This window comes from Eurosta solidaginis, chromosome 1 (genome assembly GCF_040869045.1).
Source record: "Eurosta solidaginis isolate ZX-2024a chromosome 1, ASM4086904v1, whole genome shotgun sequence".
NCBI lineage: Eukaryota > Metazoa > Arthropoda > Insecta > Diptera > Tephritidae > Eurosta > Eurosta solidaginis.
In genome coordinates, this window is record NC_090319.1 from 86611625 (window position 1) to 86630503 (window position 18879).

The following is an 18879-nucleotide window of genomic DNA, read 5'->3' on the forward strand; positions in this document are numbered from 1 at the left end:
TTTCATTTGATACCCATATCGTGCAAACAAAGTCTAGAGTCACCCCTGGTCCACCTTTATTGCGATACCTCGAAAAGGCGTCCACCTATAGAACTAAGGCCCACTCCCTTTTAAAATACTCATTAACTCCTTTCGTTTGATACCCATATTGCACAAACGAATTCTAGAGTTACCCCTGGCCCACCTTTATGGCGATATCTCGAAACGGCGTCCACCTATGGAACTAAGGATTACTGCCTTTTAAAATACTCATTAACACCTTTCATTTGATACCCATATCGTACAAACACATTCTAGAGTCACCCCTGGTCCACCTTTATGGCGATATTTCGAAACGGCGTCCACTTATAGAACTAAGGCCCTATCCCTTTTAAAATACTCATTAACACCTTTCGTTTGATGCCCATATTGTGCAAACAAATTCTAGGGTCACCCCTGGTCCACCTTTATGGCGATATCTCGAAACGACGTCCACGTATGGAACTAAGGATTACTCCCTTTTAAAATGCTCATTAACACCTTTCTTTTGATACCCATATTGTACAAACAAATTCTAGGGTCACCCCTGGTCCACCTTTATGGCGATATCTCGAAACGGCTTCCACCTATGGAACTAAGGATTACTCCCTTTTAAAATACTCATTAACACCTTTCATTTGATACCCATATCGTACAAACGCATTCTAGAGTCGCCCCTGGTCCACCTTTATGGCGATATCTCGAAAACGCGACCACCTATACAACAACCACCACTCCCTTTTAAAAACCTCATTAATACCTTTAATTTGATACCCATATCGTACAAACACATTCTAGAGTCACCCCTGGTCCACCTTTATGGCGATATTTCGAAACGGCATCCACCTATAGAACTAAGGCCCACTCCCTTTTAAAATACTCATTAACACCATTCGTTTGATGCCCATATTGTACAAACAAATTCTAGGGTCGCCCCTGGTCCACCTTTGTGGCGATATCTCGAAACGGCGTCCACCTATGGAACTAAGGATTACTCCTTTTAAAATACTCATTAACACCTTTCATTTGATACCCATATCGTACAAACGCATTCTAGAGTCACCCCTGGTCCACCTTTATGGCGATATCTCGAAAAGGCAACCACCTATACAACAGCCACCACTCACTTTTAAACCCTCTTTAATACCTTTAATTTGATACCCATATCGTACAAACGCATTCTAGAGTAAACCCTGGTCCACCTTTATGGCTATATCCCTAAATGGCGTCCACCTATAGAACTATGGCCCACTCCCTCATAAAATACTCTTTAATGCCTTTCATTTGATACACATGTCATACAAGCACATTCCAGGGTTTCCCTCGGCTCATTTTCCTACATGGTTATTTTCCATTATGCTGTCACCATAGCTCTCAACTGAGTATGTTATGTTCGGTTACACCCGAACTTAACCTTCCTTACTTGTTAGGTTATGGATATGGCGAGAAACCAAAAACCAATTGGTTGGCTATGGTATGGTTATGGCGTTAGCGTTATGGTATGGCACCATTAATCGATTACATTGATTTCCATAAAGTAGGTTCGATCAGCTGTTTTATCTGGTTGTTGTAGTTGTTGTATCTGGTTATGGTTATATAGTTATAAGTCACCATTAAATGGCCCGTTAGCAGTTTAAACTTATTTCTAAAATTTGTTCATAATCAACGATTATCGAACATGAAAATTTATATTGGAAATCTATTTATTTATGTAACGATTAGGAGTTAAGTACGAAAATGAGGGTAATCTTGTTATATGCAAACTAGATCGTAAGATACTTAAGGTAGAATTTTCTTTGTGGTAATTTGGCGAAGCAGAGGAAGAGGGCGGTCACCACTTCATTGGAAGGATCAGGTGGAAACGATTTAAGTTCCCTTGGTGTGACCAATTGGCGCCTGTTGGCAGAGCGAAGAAGTGACTGGCGGCTACCTCTCTGATCTCTCCAGTTTTTTCGCTTCGAGAACCCTGCATTATCGCCGACTAAATCCTCCGCGACCTTATTTACAACATGCACGTTCCAAATGTCGACCATTTTGAACATCCATGTCGATGGCACTACGCTACCGACTGTCCTACACCCCAAAATCTTGGGTGTGACGTTTAATCATGATCTACATATTGGTGAGCATGTAGCCGGAATTGTACCAAAAATCCAGAGCCGTAATAAAATCCTCAAATCCCTTGCTGACAGTACTTGGGGAAAAGACAAAGAAATGCTCATTACCACATACAAAGCAATTGCCCAGCCGATTGCATGCTACGCGCCCCTATATGGTCGCCAAGCCTAAAAACTACCCATTGGAAGAAGCCACAGGCCTGCCAAAACACTGCTCTCAGAACCGCCACGGGCTGTCTTTTTATGTCCCCAGAACATCATCTACATAATGAGGGGAGAATACTCCCCATCACGGAGAGAAATGAGATGCTAACCAAACAGTTCCTGTTCAATACCCAGAAACCTGGGCATCCCAACAGACACCTGATTGATGAGCCAACACCGCCTAGGGGCTTAAGGAGTCATCTCCGTAAGCATTTTGAGGAAATACGGCACCTGAGAACTCACCGTATGAAGCAAAAAAAACACAAGCAGGTCCTTGGTGAATTCCTCAAACAGGCGTCGGACCTTTATGGCAGGAATTGTCCGGTGAATCCAGGACGCAAAAAACAGTACCCAAAACTTACCCAAGAGGAACGCATACTCCCCAGGGAAACGCGAGTCACTCTAGCTCAACTTCGTTCTGGATACTGTAACAGGTTAAACTCTTATCTATCCAGAATCAACCCCGACATAAAAATGTATGCCACGCTTGCAATGTGCAGATATGAATTGGCAGAAGAATAGGACGAAAAAAAAGTTTGAGAACTGCTTTTGGGCAGTTGACAAATAAAGTAAACGATAAACGAAAACGTAAGCTTCAGAGTACCGTTAGCAGACGATATCGCAAACCCAAAGGTCTCCTTCGCTAAACAGCGGGAGACTGTAAGGGCGTCTTTAATTTTTTAGCACACTTGAAGCCCTCGGTATTCATATCGATTTACAAAGAAGTGGATTATTCGATAGCTTTTGTTTTTATCGTGTATCGAATGCATTAGCTGAGGTGTCAAATAAATGTCAATTTCAGGGATAAGGCGTTTGCATCGTGTTTCTTCTCCGAATGAATGGATTAAAACTATACAAAAAATCTAAAAATAATTGAAAATGTCGAAGGATGCAAGTCAGAAAGAAGCCATTATAAAGGCGGCTTATGCGGATGTGAATAAATTTGGCCAAAACAGGGAGTACGATAAAGCAGTGAAGGCAGTAAATAGAAGTAAGTGTTTGTTTGTTTGTGTGAAAAGCTAATCGACCAGACGCATTCTCACTATAAGACATTGCCTAAACAAATTAAATTCATTTCATTTCATAAAATTAGTTTTGGGTGTTGCGCCTGACGATCAAACAGCATTACATTGCAAAGTCGTTTGCTTAATTCAACTATCCAAGTTCGAAGAGGCATACAAATTTATAGACAAAAATAAGCTTTCATCTATTTTAATACTGGAGAAAGCTTACAGTGAGTATCGATTGAACAAGCCCGATCAGGCATTGCAAACTATTGATAACGCTGGAATTAATCCACTGCCGACGAGCTTGAAAGAATTGCGCACGCAAGTGCTATATCGGCTGGAACGATATGAAGAGTGTTTTGATGCCTACAAGGAAATCATCAAAACTACAAATGATGATTATGAGAACGAACGACGTACCAATTTGAGTGCTGTTGCTGCTAATATAGCCGTAGATAAGGTATATAAAATGATTGCAGATATGTATAGTTTCTAAACTAATGTACTTATTTGCAGAACAAGGAAATTCCCGAACTTCCCGAGGAGACTTATGAACAATACTACAACGCAGCGTGTATAGCTTCAAATCGTCAAAGGTATGCTGAGGCAGAGAAAAAGTTGCGCGCAAGTGAAAAGCTATGTCGTGAAACCTTAGAAGAAGATGGCGTCACTGAGGAAGAAATGCGCGAAGAATTGGAGCCGATACGTGTGCAATTGGCATACTGTCTACAAATGCAAGGAAAATTGAAGGAAGCATCTACCATTTATGCTGAGTGCTTGCGAAATAAGCCTAAAGATTCCGTTTTAGTTGCTGTAGCTAGTAATAACTCTGTGGTTATTAATAAAGATCAAAATGTCTTTGATTCAAAAAAGAAAATACGCTCAGCCATGTCAGAAGCATGCGAATCGAAGCTAACTAATCGTCAAAAAAAAGCCATTGCATTGAATAATTGTTTATTAGCATTTTTCACGAATTCCGGCGATCAAGTACAACAGCTGTGCCAAAAGTTAGTGGAAAATTATCCCGAATTAGAGTTTCAAGCACTATTGTTAGGTTGCTCTCAATTGGCCAAGGATAAACGCCAAAAAGAAGCAGTCGATTTGTTGAATAAATATGCGGCTGGGCATGAAGAAAATGCATTTGCTTCAAAATTTGCTATCGTGCAATTGTTGCTTTCACAAGGCAACCGCAAAGAGGCAATCGATGTGCTACTTTCACTTGGCGAGCAAATGTATAAACCTGGCATTATTTCAGCGCTTGTAACACTTTATTTGGGTACAGATAATAAGAAGGCCGCCTCTGAGTTACTGAAGTCCGCTGTCGAATGGTACAAAATAAATAATGTAAGTACGGGTATCTTTCATAATATTACGTACACTATCGTATAATCTTGTTTATATTTTACAGGTCAGCAGCGCCGATTTGAGTGACATGTGGCGTCAAGCTGCCGAATTCCATTTGCGTGGCGGTGCTTCCGAGATTGCAGCCAGTTCACTTGAAGAACTACTTAAACTCAACGGCAATGATATGAAAGTATTAGCACAACTTGTTATTGCTTATGCACAATTCAATCCGAAACGTGCCTTAGAACTAAGTAAACGCTTACCCAAACTTGAAACACTAACTACTGCATCGGAAATTGATGCTTTAGAGGCAGCGAATTGGGTAATGTCTACTAAAGCGGTTAAGAAATCGGCGAATGCTAAAATTGCTGAATCACCAAGTACACCAGTGGCTGAGAAAAAGAAGAGTCGTAATCGTAAACGTAAAGGTAAATTACCTAAAAATTATAACGCTGATGTACCACCAGATCCAGAACGTTGGTTGCCCAAATATGAGCGAACTGGTTTCCGTAAGAAGCGTGATCGTCGTGCAAAGGATATCATAAAGGGTTCACAAGGAATGGCTAGTGGCGCAGCCGATCAATAGTAATTATAGATACTTTTTTAATAACAGTAATATTGAATAGATTTGACCGATTTATCTTTCTATTTTTCAGTGACATGTCAAATCGCGCAAATTTAAGTAAAAATTCACCTGTAACACCTGTGTATCAAGAGCCTACACCAGGGCCACGCCAACAACATCGAAAAGGTGGTCATAAGAAAAAGAAGGGTGGGCGTTTCTAAATGTGCATGCAGTAAAAGATATTTCGTCATACTTCCGAAATACAAAAAATAATGCTTTTAATAATTTTATAAAACAATAATGGACACAAAATAGTAAACTAAATTTGGGATTTGAATATATGATTTTTTATTTCACCTTGAGAGTTCTGAAGAAAATTTGCCAAGAAAAATTAGTTTTTGGAATTTCTAAGCCTATCGTCATCAATGTAGATATCATTACGTTAAGTCTAGCATCAGCTCATTACGTGACAAGAAGTGCTAGAGGACCACAACTTCAGGGGATGAGCTTAAAGACTGCCATAGCGGCTTAAATTTTATACGTGCAATTTGTGTTATGTTACATATATACCTAGTACGCTGAACCCTATTATACCATTTTGATTATGGATTTCCTTTTCAAAGAATTATCTACAAGGGCAGGATCCTCTTTTTAGCAAATTTTTTGTTTAAGGAGAAGACGAGCAATATCATTTTACAAACATATTTATTCATCATCCTCATCATCACATCGCTTTTTCACAGTGTCATCATTTTTTATTACCTCTGTTTGTATTTCCTCGCGTCGTTCATATGAATGTAATGACAATGTTTCTATCCATTCCAACATTGGACGCTCTTTATGCTCAGTTTCATATATATTCGCGTAAATGTAACGTTCGATGAATTCTTTAATTTCATCCTCTTGCTTAGTCCACAATAATGGCGCGTGTATGCCATCGCTGCCATAGCGATTGTTATAGCGTTCATAATGTACTGTATCTAACACTAAACCCAAACCTGGTGCCATCGGTAAATCTAAACGTTCTTCGGTCAACGCGCGTTCCAATGTCGTCGCTGTGGTGTTGCCACGAGTGATAGCAATTGCTAGTCCAACCATTTTTCGTATTTGATGCAGCATAAAGCTTTGTCCTTTCACTTTCAACGTAACAAATTCAATGCCTTGTGGCGTAGTGAATGGTTCAGTGCAAGTGAATGACATGATAAAGCGCTTAGCCGAGGGATCATGGAAGTTTCTGAACATGAAAAGAAATACAGAAAAGATGATTACAATAGCAGCTATTAAGATGACTTTAAAAATACGTACTTGCGACTGGTGAAATTGTGAAAATTTTTAGTGCCCTCATACATTTCTAAGACTTCTTTGACTTTTTGAAGCTGTACCTCATCAATGCGATAGCTCTCGAAATCAAATTTTTGCATATGATCAGCAAATGCAAAGCTTGGTAGTGTATATGTATAGGTGCGTGCATTACATTGATCCTTAGAGTTGAAACCTTTGGTCACCCGTTCCACAGCAAATACACGTATTTGTTCGGGAAGATCTTCATTCAATGCTTTAATATCAAGCGTTTCAGCTGGAGAGTGTGATAATTAGTACATGAATATATTTTATTTTCAACTAAATAACGTGAGTAGTGAAATAAAAAGAGGGCACCACACACCTGAAATGAAATTCATAGAAACCCTCATATTGCAATTTCATGCAATGGCTTTTAAGCGCAGAATCTCACAAAAATTTGGGGTCTACTAAAGACAGAACTCTTAGGAATTAGAGAATTCATAAACTGACCCTGACCCAGAGGTCTGGTTCACGGATGGATCGAAATTTGTTACGGAAAACGGGAGATATAAGCACCTAAAGAAATCTATACCAAAGGGATGCAACCTCACTATATTTCTGGCAGAGGCTTATCGTCTAAGAGTATTATTAATGTGCCAGACAGCCTGACGTGCCTAGCAGTCTAACACAACCACTTCTAAGCTAGTGGATGTATTCATTGGCGGCCTCAATTATCTGGGAGAAAACAAACAAGGTTTTTTTTAGAATGTGTTCCCGGGTATCAGGGACATTAAGGAAATGTACAGGCAGCCAAGAAAGGTGCTATAACAGCTTTCAATATCCTTGAGCCCTTTTGTGCACACAGTATGGAAACCACAAGTAACTGGGAAACAAATCCGGTCAGACAACGCTGTATTAGTTGTCAAATCAAAGACAGGCCAAATTTTTTGTACTCCTAGCAACGAGACACTGAATACTGTAATAGGTTAAACTCTTACCTATCCAGAATGAACTTCGACACACATTTTCTCTCTGGTTCACTACTGGTGAGACTGATAGAGGATATTGATGATGATTTGTGAGTGGTTTTGTTGTTGTTTTTGTAGCGATAAGGACACTTCCCGAGGGCCTTGGGTGTGTTTGTTGCGTCCCTTGGGAGTGTTATCGATGTTGATGGGGCTTTGCCGGTTGCAGGTCCGGTACGTTCCGGTAACAAGCACCATAAAGGTACTAGCCCGGGGTCTAAACCTTCTAGGCCAAACCGCCCTCCCACCCCTTAGATCCATCAGGAGTTCTGGGTCGCCAGAGCCTCGGCTGTTAATGAAACAGGATTCGCCACGGGTAGGTGAGGTTGACAATTGGGTTGGAGAAGCTATATATTGCATTTGTGAGTGGTCTTACCTATTGGATGGGGCGGACCACTACTACACCAACAACAGAATAGGTCAATCTCATTGATCAAATCAGTGCATCAAGGTAGCATAAAACTATTATCTCTCAGTCAAATCACTATGGGCGGACGCAAATGATAGACCCACTAAATACTTATGTTGTTGTTGTTGCTGTTGTAGCGATAATGACACTCCCCGAAGGCCTTGGGGAGTGTTATCGAGTTGAAGGTCCTTTGCTGGATGCAGATCCAGTACGTTCCGGTACCAAACCCGACCATCTCGGGAACTATTTGTTATGACCACAAGCGACCTTCTAGGCCATACCGCCCTCCCACCCCCTAGGTCCATGAAGAGGTCGGGGTCGCCAGAGCCTCGGCTGTTAATGAAACAGGATTCGCCACGGATAGGTGAGATTGGCAATTGGTTTTTTAAACTAAAAAGAACAAAGTCGTGTCTTACACGGGAAAGTCTCGAGTTATATTGATGCGTTGAAATTCAAAGTATATCTAGACGTTGGCTGCAGTTGCTAAAACTCTGCTGTTCTATGATGTTGCCACATATTGCTGCACGGTCGATTTGGGTAGTCACTACAAAAGTATTGCGCTGGCAACCTGAAAGGGCTGCGCTACGCAAACCCCTTGAATCCGGTATTTTAGTCGCATCTTACGACAGGCATAACTACCATGGGCATATTCTAACCCGCTGGGCAAACTAAATACTTGTTGTTCTCCTTTGGATTCCTAATTGCTCCTCATACATATTCACACTAAATATAAACCTACCGCTAGAGGGATGCTAATCCGTTTTTTGCGTCTGCGACCTTCAGTATGGTATACCAGAAGACCACCTCTTTAACACAACGGATACTCCTTGATATTACGGCTTAATAAGACAACAATAAAAAAATGCATGCAATACATTCACTTACGTAATTTTAACGAACATATTTGCCGCCCCGCCGACACACCTTTATCGGTACGCGCAGCACGCTGAAAACATGTCACTTGTGCCGCCTCAAATCCTTTATCACTTATCCACTTGTGTTTTAACATTGCTTTGAAGAGTTCTTCTTCAATAGTTGGCATACCAGGATTACGTTGCATACCAAAATAGTTGGCGCCGCAATAACCTACCAACATTGCATACTTTTTTCGTTTCACACGATCGGCTGGATCGAATGCTGGTCGTTTTGTATCACCCGCCTCCTCATCGTGGGTCTTCCAGTCAACCCATTTCCGACGCTTCAATAGACGTTTCTGTTGCTTTGTAACATTTATCGTTTCATCCATGGTGGCGCGTTCAATTCTCTTTTGAGCTTCTTCTTGTTCCAATCTGTCCAGTGCCTCAGACATGGCGGCAGCGAATCCTTTACGTTGCAATGCGGGTTGAGTGCCTAATGTACGGCCCTTGTGTAGAAGGAATGTGTATTGATGGCTAGCAGGGACTACCTTTTTGATGTAACGATAATAGCAAATATCGAGATTAGTGCATTGGCCGCCCACCGCGAAATAACAGAGCAAAAATCCCTTACCTTGATAAAATTTATTGTCCTCTTAACTATCAGCATTACTTTTATTTGTATTTCTTTTCTGAACGCAGTGAATACCGCTCAGGATTCCTAATATACTATGGGCACTAAAACGAGTTTTGCGGGAAATGTAAACACATGTGTCCTAGAAATAGTCGCGGCTTATCGAAAGCTCGATAGCGATAGTTTTTCGCGATTGCTGATAAGTATCGTTTATAGTTTCATATGGCGGAACCATACAAGGTGGCAGCATGGTGACATACCTACAAACATAAATAAAAGTTCCATGCACTTTGCTTTTGTAAATTCGATGGACTAATGTCAAAATCTTACTACGCCGGAAGTTCATGTATGAAATCAAATAAAAAAGTACAAATCATGTGTCCTGTGATGCCACCTTGTATAGTTCCGCCATGATACTTTCATTTGACGCCTAGTGTATATGCTTTTATCCGACGACTAAAGTTTTATATCGATAAATGTATGATGATAAATCCCATTCGCAGAGGGTAGATTCAATATCACAACGAGATGACGCTGTAAACACTAGGATCTGAAAAATCAAAATTTTAATATTTTCCGGTTAGGAATGGCTATTCGTCTGGAAAGTTTCTTTGCCAGAGTGAAGTGATATGAAATTTTTGCACTTAATTTTCCTAGCCAATACGTTTTCATGTCAGAAACAGCCTCAGCGTGTTGTCCATTGATTGATTGTTTTTCAAAATGTTCAAGGCCACTAAGCTAATGGCGTATAAAGAAAAATACCTGCGTTATTCCAAAATAATGAAAGCGTTAGGCAAGAGGCTGCATGGTAACTATGTTCGTAATTTTGAATCTGACATTAAAGAAAACCCTAGGGCGTTCTGGAATTATGTAAATTCCAAAAAATGTTGCTCAAGTATCCCGGCCTCAGTCATCTATAACTCTGAGCACGCTTCATCAACAGCTGAAGCGGCCAATCTTTTCGCAGCATTCTTCTGCTCCAATTTCGTTACGCCACCGGAAGTCACGCAGGAGTTGCCCGCTGTGGTTGACACTCCCATTAACTTTGGTGCACTGACTCTATCGATTGAATATATGGTCGATGGAATCCAGAATATTAAATAATCTACCCATACTGATATTGACGGCTTATCGTCTTATCTTTTGAAAAATTGTTTGGCTCTGGCAATTTTCAAAACCCCTTTGTTACGTGCGGTGTTTTTGCCAGGCGGACGCATGATCTCCCGATTGCCTCACCATCATGTTGTATGCCCCAGTCGTCGCGCAGGTATGCTTGCTTTTAGCACGAGCTAGCTCGCCGGACTACGGGGTGGTTCTTGCGACTCTGAGTCATAACAACCGCACCAATCAAGAAAAAAATATATACCTAATACTCTCCATGGTCACTCTAGGGATACCACGCTGCCCCCTTGGCCAAAGATGACGATTGGCCAGCCATTCACAACCCACCCTTCCATGGTCGACAATGGCTAATGATATTGTTGCCGACCCCTATATGAATGCCCGTATCTGCCCCCTTAAAATTCAACCCCTCTTACTGTCCACAGGTCCGTCCGTCTCCCTCACATCTAAAAGAATATCGTCACCAAATCTGCAAATTAACAATTCATGTTTATTATATTAATATGTCATATAAATACGTATGCTATCATATGTAGCTATGATTTCACAACTAATTAACTAATTAGTCTTAAAATTTATGTACCTGAACCTCCCTCCCTTTGCCCAAGACCATGCATGCGTGATATATATACTTAGGTATGTATGGCGTGTGATCTATGGCAATGCTAGCCGCTCTTTACGTGAGCCCTTATACGCACCTTACATATATGCACTCATGCACCTGGGCGCATTATCATCAAAAAAAAAAAAAAAAAAAAAAAAAAAATGCCTCTTTTCACCGGAATCTTCCGCATTACAATATAGTTTTAGTTTAGGGTCTAATTCGGCGACCGATATTACTTATATTCTATGAGCTACGTTATATCATGGCTGACCTGTACAACCGGTCTTGGTTCAAGTATATACGAATGTTTAATCTAACAATTACATTAACTTATGCGTATACGTGCCTCCATTTCCTGTACTCATCTCCGAGTGATTATTATCAATAGTACTTGCTAATTCAAATTGCCATTCGTGGTTGCCTAGGTTATAAAAAAAAACTAATAAACATATATGTAGGGTACCAGCATTTGGCGTTATCGGTACCCTATACTGAGCTAGCCGGGCCTCACGACTGCAACTCTAGGCCTACGTACGAGCGCAGGATAGCCCCCCCTTTTTTTTGCAAAACAAACCAAAAGCAAACCAACGCAACAAACCGAACGGGTTAGGTTCCTCTAGGAGTTCATCAGACATTTAAATTCAATTCCCAACTGGCCCTACAAGACGTCTTGTATCGGGGAATACGTCCAGGATAATTGGATGGTCCCTCGGTGGCGAATAATTTATCTCTCCTTTCAGACCATTCCCATTGGCCTTATTCCCCTCCCAAGCTTAAATTTGAATCTGTATTTCGAGGGCGAGACTACGCCGTTCGCTGTGCCCTCGAACACTCCGACAATTCACCACCAAATATGGCTGCCTACAAGTGCGTTTATATACTTAACCCAGTGTACTAAACCTACACTACTTAAACTAGCGAAACCTGGTGGTCGTTAGACCATAATGTTGCCTCACGAAATCGATATGGCCGTATAGGGTACTTGCGCCTTTGATGAACGTTGCTGCGTCCTGCTGGGAATATCCTTGGAGGTGGTTATACTGCTTTCAAGTGTGCCTTAGTTGCCCAGGGAAGTTATACCTTCACACAGGGTCGTCTATATGGGGTGTTTCGTCTTCCGACCTTTTCGTGCCGGGTCGACCAATTCACTTGCGGGTGCCGCGGTTGGTTCCCTAACCGCGTGGCCCCGAACGTCTTGGCGATACGCTAGCTGTTTCGCCCGGCTGGACCCGACTGTGGCTATGGGGACGAGATATTATTTTCCTACGTTCCCGCATTCATTACGTTCACTTACCTCTTTCCAACGCCGCTGGCGAATGTTGCAGTTTGTCCAAAATATGGTTGCAGCCCAGGCACGTATATGCCTTGCTGTGGATGCCTGCCGATTCTGCGCCGAACAATTACCAACCTTGATGGTCCAAACGGGTACTCGCGATGGGGTGCGCTTAAACTTTGCGTCCCTGGATGGCCTCCAAACCCGACTACAAAAGGGTTAACCGGAGGTAGTGATTACCGCGATTTGTTTTTTTTTTCTTTTTTCCCCTGGTGAGAACTTTTCTCTTGGTGCGTGTGTTCACCTCTGCTGCTGTCTATAAAAAGGGAAGTTGGCTGCGGAAATTGCACTGATAAGCGTGCAACTGACGTCTGTCATTTGCTGACATGGCATGGACAAGAGGTTGCCAGATTTTAAGTCCAGATCCGTAGAACAGGGTGACCGCAACAGGGCGAACGCTGCTGCCGGTTATGGTTGGCTAAGCGGTCGAAAAGCTGGTCGCCTTATCTTTCTTCTCTTATCGCCGTATGTCTTTGGCGTGGTAAACCCCTACGGAATGACCTGCCACGTCGCCCAGCTCATATAGTGCGTTCCCCCTGAAAGCTAGTACCGTTGATCGAAGATACTTTGGAGCCAGCTTAGCGTTAAATCCATCCGCCGCATTGCTGAGCTTGAAGCTCCTCCGATACACGATGTCTCCCTCTCGATATTTAACTGGCCTAGCCCGGGTGTTGTACGTCTGTTGTCCTTTTCTGTATGCCTCCTCCAAATTGTGGATCAGTCTCTCACGCATGAGCCATGAACGATCATCTCTGTGCAGGACCTCCACGTCGTTCTCCCTCAATGCTCCCAATCGCCGAAGAATTTCATAGGTGCAGCCATGTTGGACCATTGTCTGGCCAAAAACCGCCTTGTATGGCTCGATACCGATGGCCTCGTGTACGGCGCTTCGTAATGCGAAGGCTGCATGGGAAACGTGCTGGTCCCATCGGGACTGACCGCCCCTCGCAATGTATGAACTTAACATGGCCAGTAACGACCGGTTAACTCTTTCGGACGCATTCGACTGTGGTGCATATGCGGCCGTCTTGACATGGTTTACACCGTAGGTTTTGAGGAACCCTGCGAACGAATCGGCAATAAATTGCCTCCCATTATCGGGCACTCCGAACACATGAAAAACCTCTTCTTCTAAATATTTGATCACTTCCGACGCCGTGGCCTGTCGCATTGGCTTAATAAATATTAACTTTGTTAAATGATCGAGTACTACGAACACCACCGTGTTTCCAGTCTGAGAGCGTGGATATGGTCCACAAAAGTCCACGTAAAGCCGTTGGAAGGGTCTTTCGGACTGGAATCGATTTACCATAGGTGGTCTTTGAGATAGATTCGGGGCTTTCGAGCACTTGCAGACCTCACAGCGCGCTACAAAGTTACGGACTGCCCCCACCATGCCAGGCCAGAAATATTTGGAGCGCAGCCTATGCAACGTTTATCCTCCATGCAGACTCCTCTATCTCTTCTGCGCACCTCGGGCGGATTCTCTTATACACCACGCCGTCCACCATCCGTAAATCGGGTAGTCGTTCAGCATTCTGCTCCACGTGTCGTTTCAGCGCCTCATACGTTTCGCTTGAAAAATCTGGTGACGCGAAATTGATCTCCATTGTGCGGTCCGGCTCGTCAATCTGCGCCATGTGCATTCGGCTAAAGGGATCGGGAACGACATTCTGCGTCCCCTTCCTATGTTCCACCTCAAAATTGAATGCTTGAAGTTTCAAACTCCATCTAGCCAAACGTTCGGAAAGGTCTTTCTGACCCATGAGCCACTTTAGACTCATGTGATCTGTGATGATGGTAAATGGTAATCCTTCTACATACGCGCGAAACTTTTTCACGCTCACTACTGCGGCAAGGCATTCCAATTCCGTAATAGTATAGTTTCGCTGAGCTGAATTAAATTTTTGCGACATGAATGCAATGGGTCGCTCGTTCCCTTCGTTGTCCCGCTGGAATAGGACGCTTCCGATACCCTGAATCGACGCATCACACTGTATATAGAAGTGCTTAGAAAAATCTGGGTTCACTAGCACGTCTGTGGATGTGAGGGCTTCTTTGAGCTTGTCGAACGCTGCCGTTGCTTCTTCCGTCATGACGAACGTCTTCGATTTACGTAGGCACTCAGTCATGGGTGCCGCAATTGTAGAAAAGTTTGGTATAAAGCGCCTATACCACCCGCACATGCCCAGAAATCTCCGAAGCTGCTTTATGGTTACTGGTACTGGGAACTCGACTATGGACCGAACTTTTTCGGGGTCAGTCTTCAGCTCACCTTGTCCAACAACAAACCCTAGATATTTTAATTCTTTCTGGCAAAACTTTGACTTCTTTAGATTTATGGTTAAGCCAGCGTTCGCGAGACACTCTGCCACTTCCGCCAGGTGAACTATGTGAGACTGAAAATCCAGAGAGCAAACCAACAGGTCGTCGATATACACGAAGACATTTTCCCTTAGGCGCGCTGGTATAACTTTGTCCATTAGTCTACATAGCCGCTGCGGTGCATTGCACAAGCCGAATGGCATCACCTTAAATTGATAAAGCGGCCACCCTGGTACCGTGAACGCGGTCTTTTCTCTTGAGGATTGTTCTAGTGGAATCTGCCAAAAGGTGTCCTTGAGATCAATCCCCTATATAAAATGCGTTTCTCGCAGCCGTGCTAGAATCCCTTCCACATGTGGAGTTTGGTAGGCGTCTTTCTTGGTGCGTTCATTAAGCTTCCTCATATCGACGCACAGACGCTTTTCCCGGGCTTTTCCACTAGAACAATCGGCGAACTCCAGGCACTGTTACTCTCTTCAATTACATCTAGTTCCAGCATACGGTCGATTTCTTCGTACGCGTACTTTTGTTTAAATGGCGACATGGGGTAGTGGCGTTGTTTAATCGGTATCGTTTCATCTGACACTTCGATCGTGTGCTCAATGAGATGCGTTCTCCCGAGTCCTAATTCAGCGAACGATGGGAAAAGCTTTTTGATGCGCTCCAATTCTCGACATTGATCGACTGACAACTCCAGTTGGCCCTGGGTATCCAGTTCTGAGATCACCATCGGTGCCACTCCGTAGGCGTCCCAGAAGTCGATACCCAGATACAGTTCTTGTTTCAGGCTTGGGACCAAATAGAGCGTAATGGCCTTAGTTTTGCCCCTCCACGTTACGGTCACGTCAATCTTGCCCACGACTGCTTGTGCTTACCCATCCGCTGTTTTCAATCGCTCATTCAACTTGTGCATCTTGTTTCCCATTTTTTCCTCCCAAACGCGCGCCACTGACCCCAGACAGCTTATCGACGCGCCGCTATCCAGCAACCCTTGCATTCGCATTCCCTCGATGTTTACTTGTGTGTATGGCCGATTATCAACAGAGTCGCGAATAACCGATTCCTCTATTGACCGCGTTTCACTTCGCCGCTCCAGGGCACGCCTACGTAACTCCGCAATCTTCCGCCACTTCCTACTTGGCCCTCGTTCCGTATTCGCCTTTGCCACGGCTTCCGTGTCCGTTGAGTATCCAAAAATTCTTTTCCGCGCCGCGTCATATCGGGCTTGCCGCTCCTGCAGCGTTAGTTGTGGTATCGGTCCGCGCACTGGCTCCGTTTGTCTCTTTGTCAAAACTTGGTTTGACTGATTGCCAGAATGTCGATCGTCTTGGTTGGTTAGACCTAGTATGTCAAAATTGGTGGTTAGTTCTCCGGGGTCTGTTGACGTTGGCAGGGCTCCCCGGTTTTCCCGCCACTCTCTAAGTTTTCCGATTGGCATTCTGCGCATAGTTGCCTACTGGGTTGATTACATTTATAGCATATCGTGCTGTGTAATCGCCCATCACAGTTAACTGCGTCGCCCTTCCTTACCGTCGCACCTTCCCGTTTCGTGCCCCGTTTCCCATGGATTCCCTTCGCGCCGGCCTATCCCTCGCTAGGCATCGCGTCCAGCAACCAGTCCCCGCGCTGCATCCCAGAGCGCGCGTGCGCGTCTGTGTCTTCCAACACCGAGAGTCTTCCCGCGAGGCTGCTCATTTCCTTTTTCAGCGTACGCACCAAACCTTTGACCGCCTCCGTGGTAGAGCGGCTTACCTCTAATTGATGTTCCACAAACATCAATTCGAACTTTTCCATGAAATCGTCGCTTAGACCGCTGGTTGGCGCTACTTTAGGAACGTGCGCGTTAATTGTTCCGGCCTCTGGTGACTGCGATCCTGATTGGGGCGCGTTCGCTTATTTTTCATCGCTATCGTCGTTCTCGTCGCTATGGTTCCCGCGGTCCTGGTTGCGCGGTTCGTGTAGGCTCACGTTTCCCCCTTCGTTGCGCTCTCCATCGCGACTGTGTCTGTCGTCACTGTCGTCGCCGTGTTGCTCCGCGTTATGCTGGCTAACATGGCCTTCTCCTGGTGGCATATTGGAATCGTTGTCTTCGCCGTCCGCGGTCTTCTTTCCGCTTCTAAGTCCGTGCCTTTTGGGTGGTTCAGACATCTACCGCGTTACACAGATTCCCGAATAAAAAAGAAAATTTTGCTACAACTGATTACCGAAGCTGCGCGCACACGTCTAGCTATCAAGTACTGTGATGGAAATTGCTGCTTGGGTTTAAATTCGCGGGACGCCGAAGACCGTAATTGATCCAACTGCGACAGCAACCGTGGACGCTTGAAGATCCTTGACCCTCAGATCGCCGAGCGTCAGCACCAGCTTCTATTAACGCGCGGTTCGAGCGCGTTCCAAGGTGTCGCTATACCCCGTAAGCTGCGTAAGCGCTGGATGAAATATGTGAACCGCTGTTATGTTTCTAGCTGTCTTATCCTCGAATAGTCGAGGGATAATACCGACGATGAGTACGCGAATGCTAATCAAACCGACTCGCTGTTTGTCTAATATTCACCACGCTTCTTCGGAGTGCTAACAAAAATGTATACCCAATGGTGTTCAGCCTAGCGCGATGTCAAATCAGATAATCTCAAAAAGACAATCCAAAATCTCCACCTAATTCCCTACTTCCGAGACGTTAGGCCTTTGTCGAAAATATGGAAAAAATTGAAATAGCCGTGGATTATAGAAGTGGTTAAATGTAACACCAACATACGATTAGATAAATCAACGCAACTGACTAAAAAAAAATAATAATAATCATCTAGTAGATGTGGGGTCTGTCCACCCTAATGTCGTCCGTCGGTGCCTGTTCCCGCCCTAAAGTGACTCTGTCAACCCCTTTCTCGGCTGTTAGCACAATCAGATGGCTTCTAAATGACCAACTGGGATACCTAATCAGCTCACCCCAACCCAATTAAAATTCCGCCCCGAACACTTTCGTCTACTACTTCTCGATTGGCAAAACGAGCTGCCCGGAGTGGGACTCCTGGTGAGTGGATCTTGTCCTCTGACACTATTGCCCAGTACCTACAACGCCCAAGACAAGCTGCCAGATAACAGAACACCATTCATCCTACCCCCCGACATTGGCACTATTGACCGGCTATACCTAAGCCAGATCAAGATCCCAATGCATCGCATTATAAAAAAAAATTTAACCAATTGTAGTTATTAATTCATCCAAAATATACCTGAAATCCTGGGGCGAAACCCATTCAAATCCCTTGGGCAAACCTGTATACCCCCAGAGTATTTTTCGACAAAAAAACTCTATTTACAGCCCACAAGGATGTGGGCCCGACGTTGGGCGCCATTTCTGTTACGTGCGGTGTTTTTGCCAGGCGGACGCATGCTCTCCCGATTGCCGCACCATCATGTTGTATGCCCCAGTCGTCGCGCAGGTATGCTTGCTTTTAGCACGAGCTAGCTCGCCGGACTACGGGGTGGTTCTTGCGACTCTGAGTCATACCAACCGCACCATACTAGAAAAAAATACATACCTGATACTCTCCATGGTCACTCTAGGGATACCACGCTGCCCCCTTGGCCAAAGATGACGATTGGCCAGCCATTCACAACCCACCCTTCCATGGTCGACAATGGCTAATGATATTGTTGCCGACCCCTATATGAATGCCCGTATCTGCCCCCTTAAAATTCAACCCCTCTTACTGTCCACAGGTCCGTCCGTCTCCCCCACATCTAAAAGAATATCGTCACCAAATCTGCAAATTAACAATTCATGTTTATTATATTAATATGTAATTTAAATACGTATGCTATCATATGTAGCTATGATTTCACAACTAATTAACTAATTAGTCTTAAAATTTATGTACCTGAACCTCCCTCCCTTTGCCCAAGACCATGCATGCGTGCATATATATATATTCGTAGTTGCCTAGGTTATAAAAAAAACTAATAAGCGTATATGTAGCGTACCAGCATTTGGCGTTATCGGTACCCTCTAGCTACTAGCCTCACGAACTAGCCGG

General features: G+C 43.9%; 3 protein-coding genes across 4 annotated transcripts in view; 1 reads left to right on the plus strand and 2 right to left on the minus strand.

Moving 5' to 3' along the window:
* The first annotated feature begins 3125 nt into the window (after positions 1 to 3125).
* Positions 3126 to 5592, plus strand: Srp72 (signal recognition particle 72). The gene is made up of 5 exons (XM_067759015.1): positions 3126 to 3330; positions 3433 to 3806; positions 3863 to 4690; positions 4755 to 5275; positions 5347 to 5592. Exons 1-5 carry the CDS (start codon positions 3219 to 3221, stop codon positions 5474 to 5476), a joined length of 1965 nt encoding a protein of 654 aa, XP_067615116.1. The 5' UTR covers positions 3126 to 3218; the 3' UTR covers positions 5477 to 5592.
* Positions 5593 to 5947: 355 nt separating this feature from the next.
* On the minus strand, positions 5948 to 9624 carry Pus1 (Pseudouridine synthase 1). Its single transcript, XM_067759016.1, has 4 exons — positions 9459 to 9624; positions 8856 to 9375; positions 6561 to 6831; positions 5948 to 6489 (listed from the first exon to the last, which is right to left on the minus strand). Exons 1-4 carry the CDS (start codon positions 9492 to 9494, stop codon positions 5961 to 5963), a joined length of 1356 nt encoding a protein of 451 aa, XP_067615117.1. The 5' UTR covers positions 9495 to 9624; the 3' UTR covers positions 5948 to 5960.
* Sbf (SET domain binding factor) overlaps positions 9569 to 18879 on the minus strand; it is a 154801-nt gene continuing 145490 nt past the window's right edge. The window contains exons 20-21 of one of the 2 annotated variants that reach the window (XR_010948407.1): positions 9789 to 10008; positions 9569 to 9718 (exon numbers count right to left, since the gene is read on the minus strand). Coding sequence is in view for 1 of the 2 variants with exons in the window: in XM_067759011.1 (XP_067615112.1) it covers positions 9904 to 10008 (105 nt within the window). In the remaining variant the exon portion in view is untranslated. Of the gene's footprint in view, positions 9719 to 9786; positions 10009 to 18879 lie in introns of those variants that run through there. The other variant, XM_067759011.1, reaches the window with a different exon arrangement.

Coding starts and splice junctions, on each gene's coding strand:
- Srp72 (XM_067759015.1), top strand. CDS start 3,219: ATGTCGAAGGATGCAAGTCAGAAAGAAGCCATTATAAAGGCGGCTTAT. Junction 4,691..4,754: donor AATGGTACAAAATAAATAAT/GTAAGTACGGGT, acceptor TATATTTTACAG/GTCAGCAGCGCCGATTTGAG. Junction 5,276..5,346: donor AGTGGCGCAGCCGATCAATA/GTAATTATAGAT, acceptor TCTATTTTTCAG/TGACATGTCAAATCGCGCAA.
- Pus1 (XM_067759016.1), bottom strand. CDS start 9,494: ATGCTGATAGTTAAGAGGACAATAAATTTTATCAAG. Junction 9,376..9,458: donor GGACAATAAATTTTATCAAG/GTAAGGGATTTT, acceptor TACATCAAAAAG/GTAGTCCCTGCTAGCCATCA. Junction 6,832..8,855: donor AATATGTTCGTTAAAATTAC/GTAAGTGAATGT, acceptor CACACTCTCCAG/CTGAAACGCTTGATATTAAA.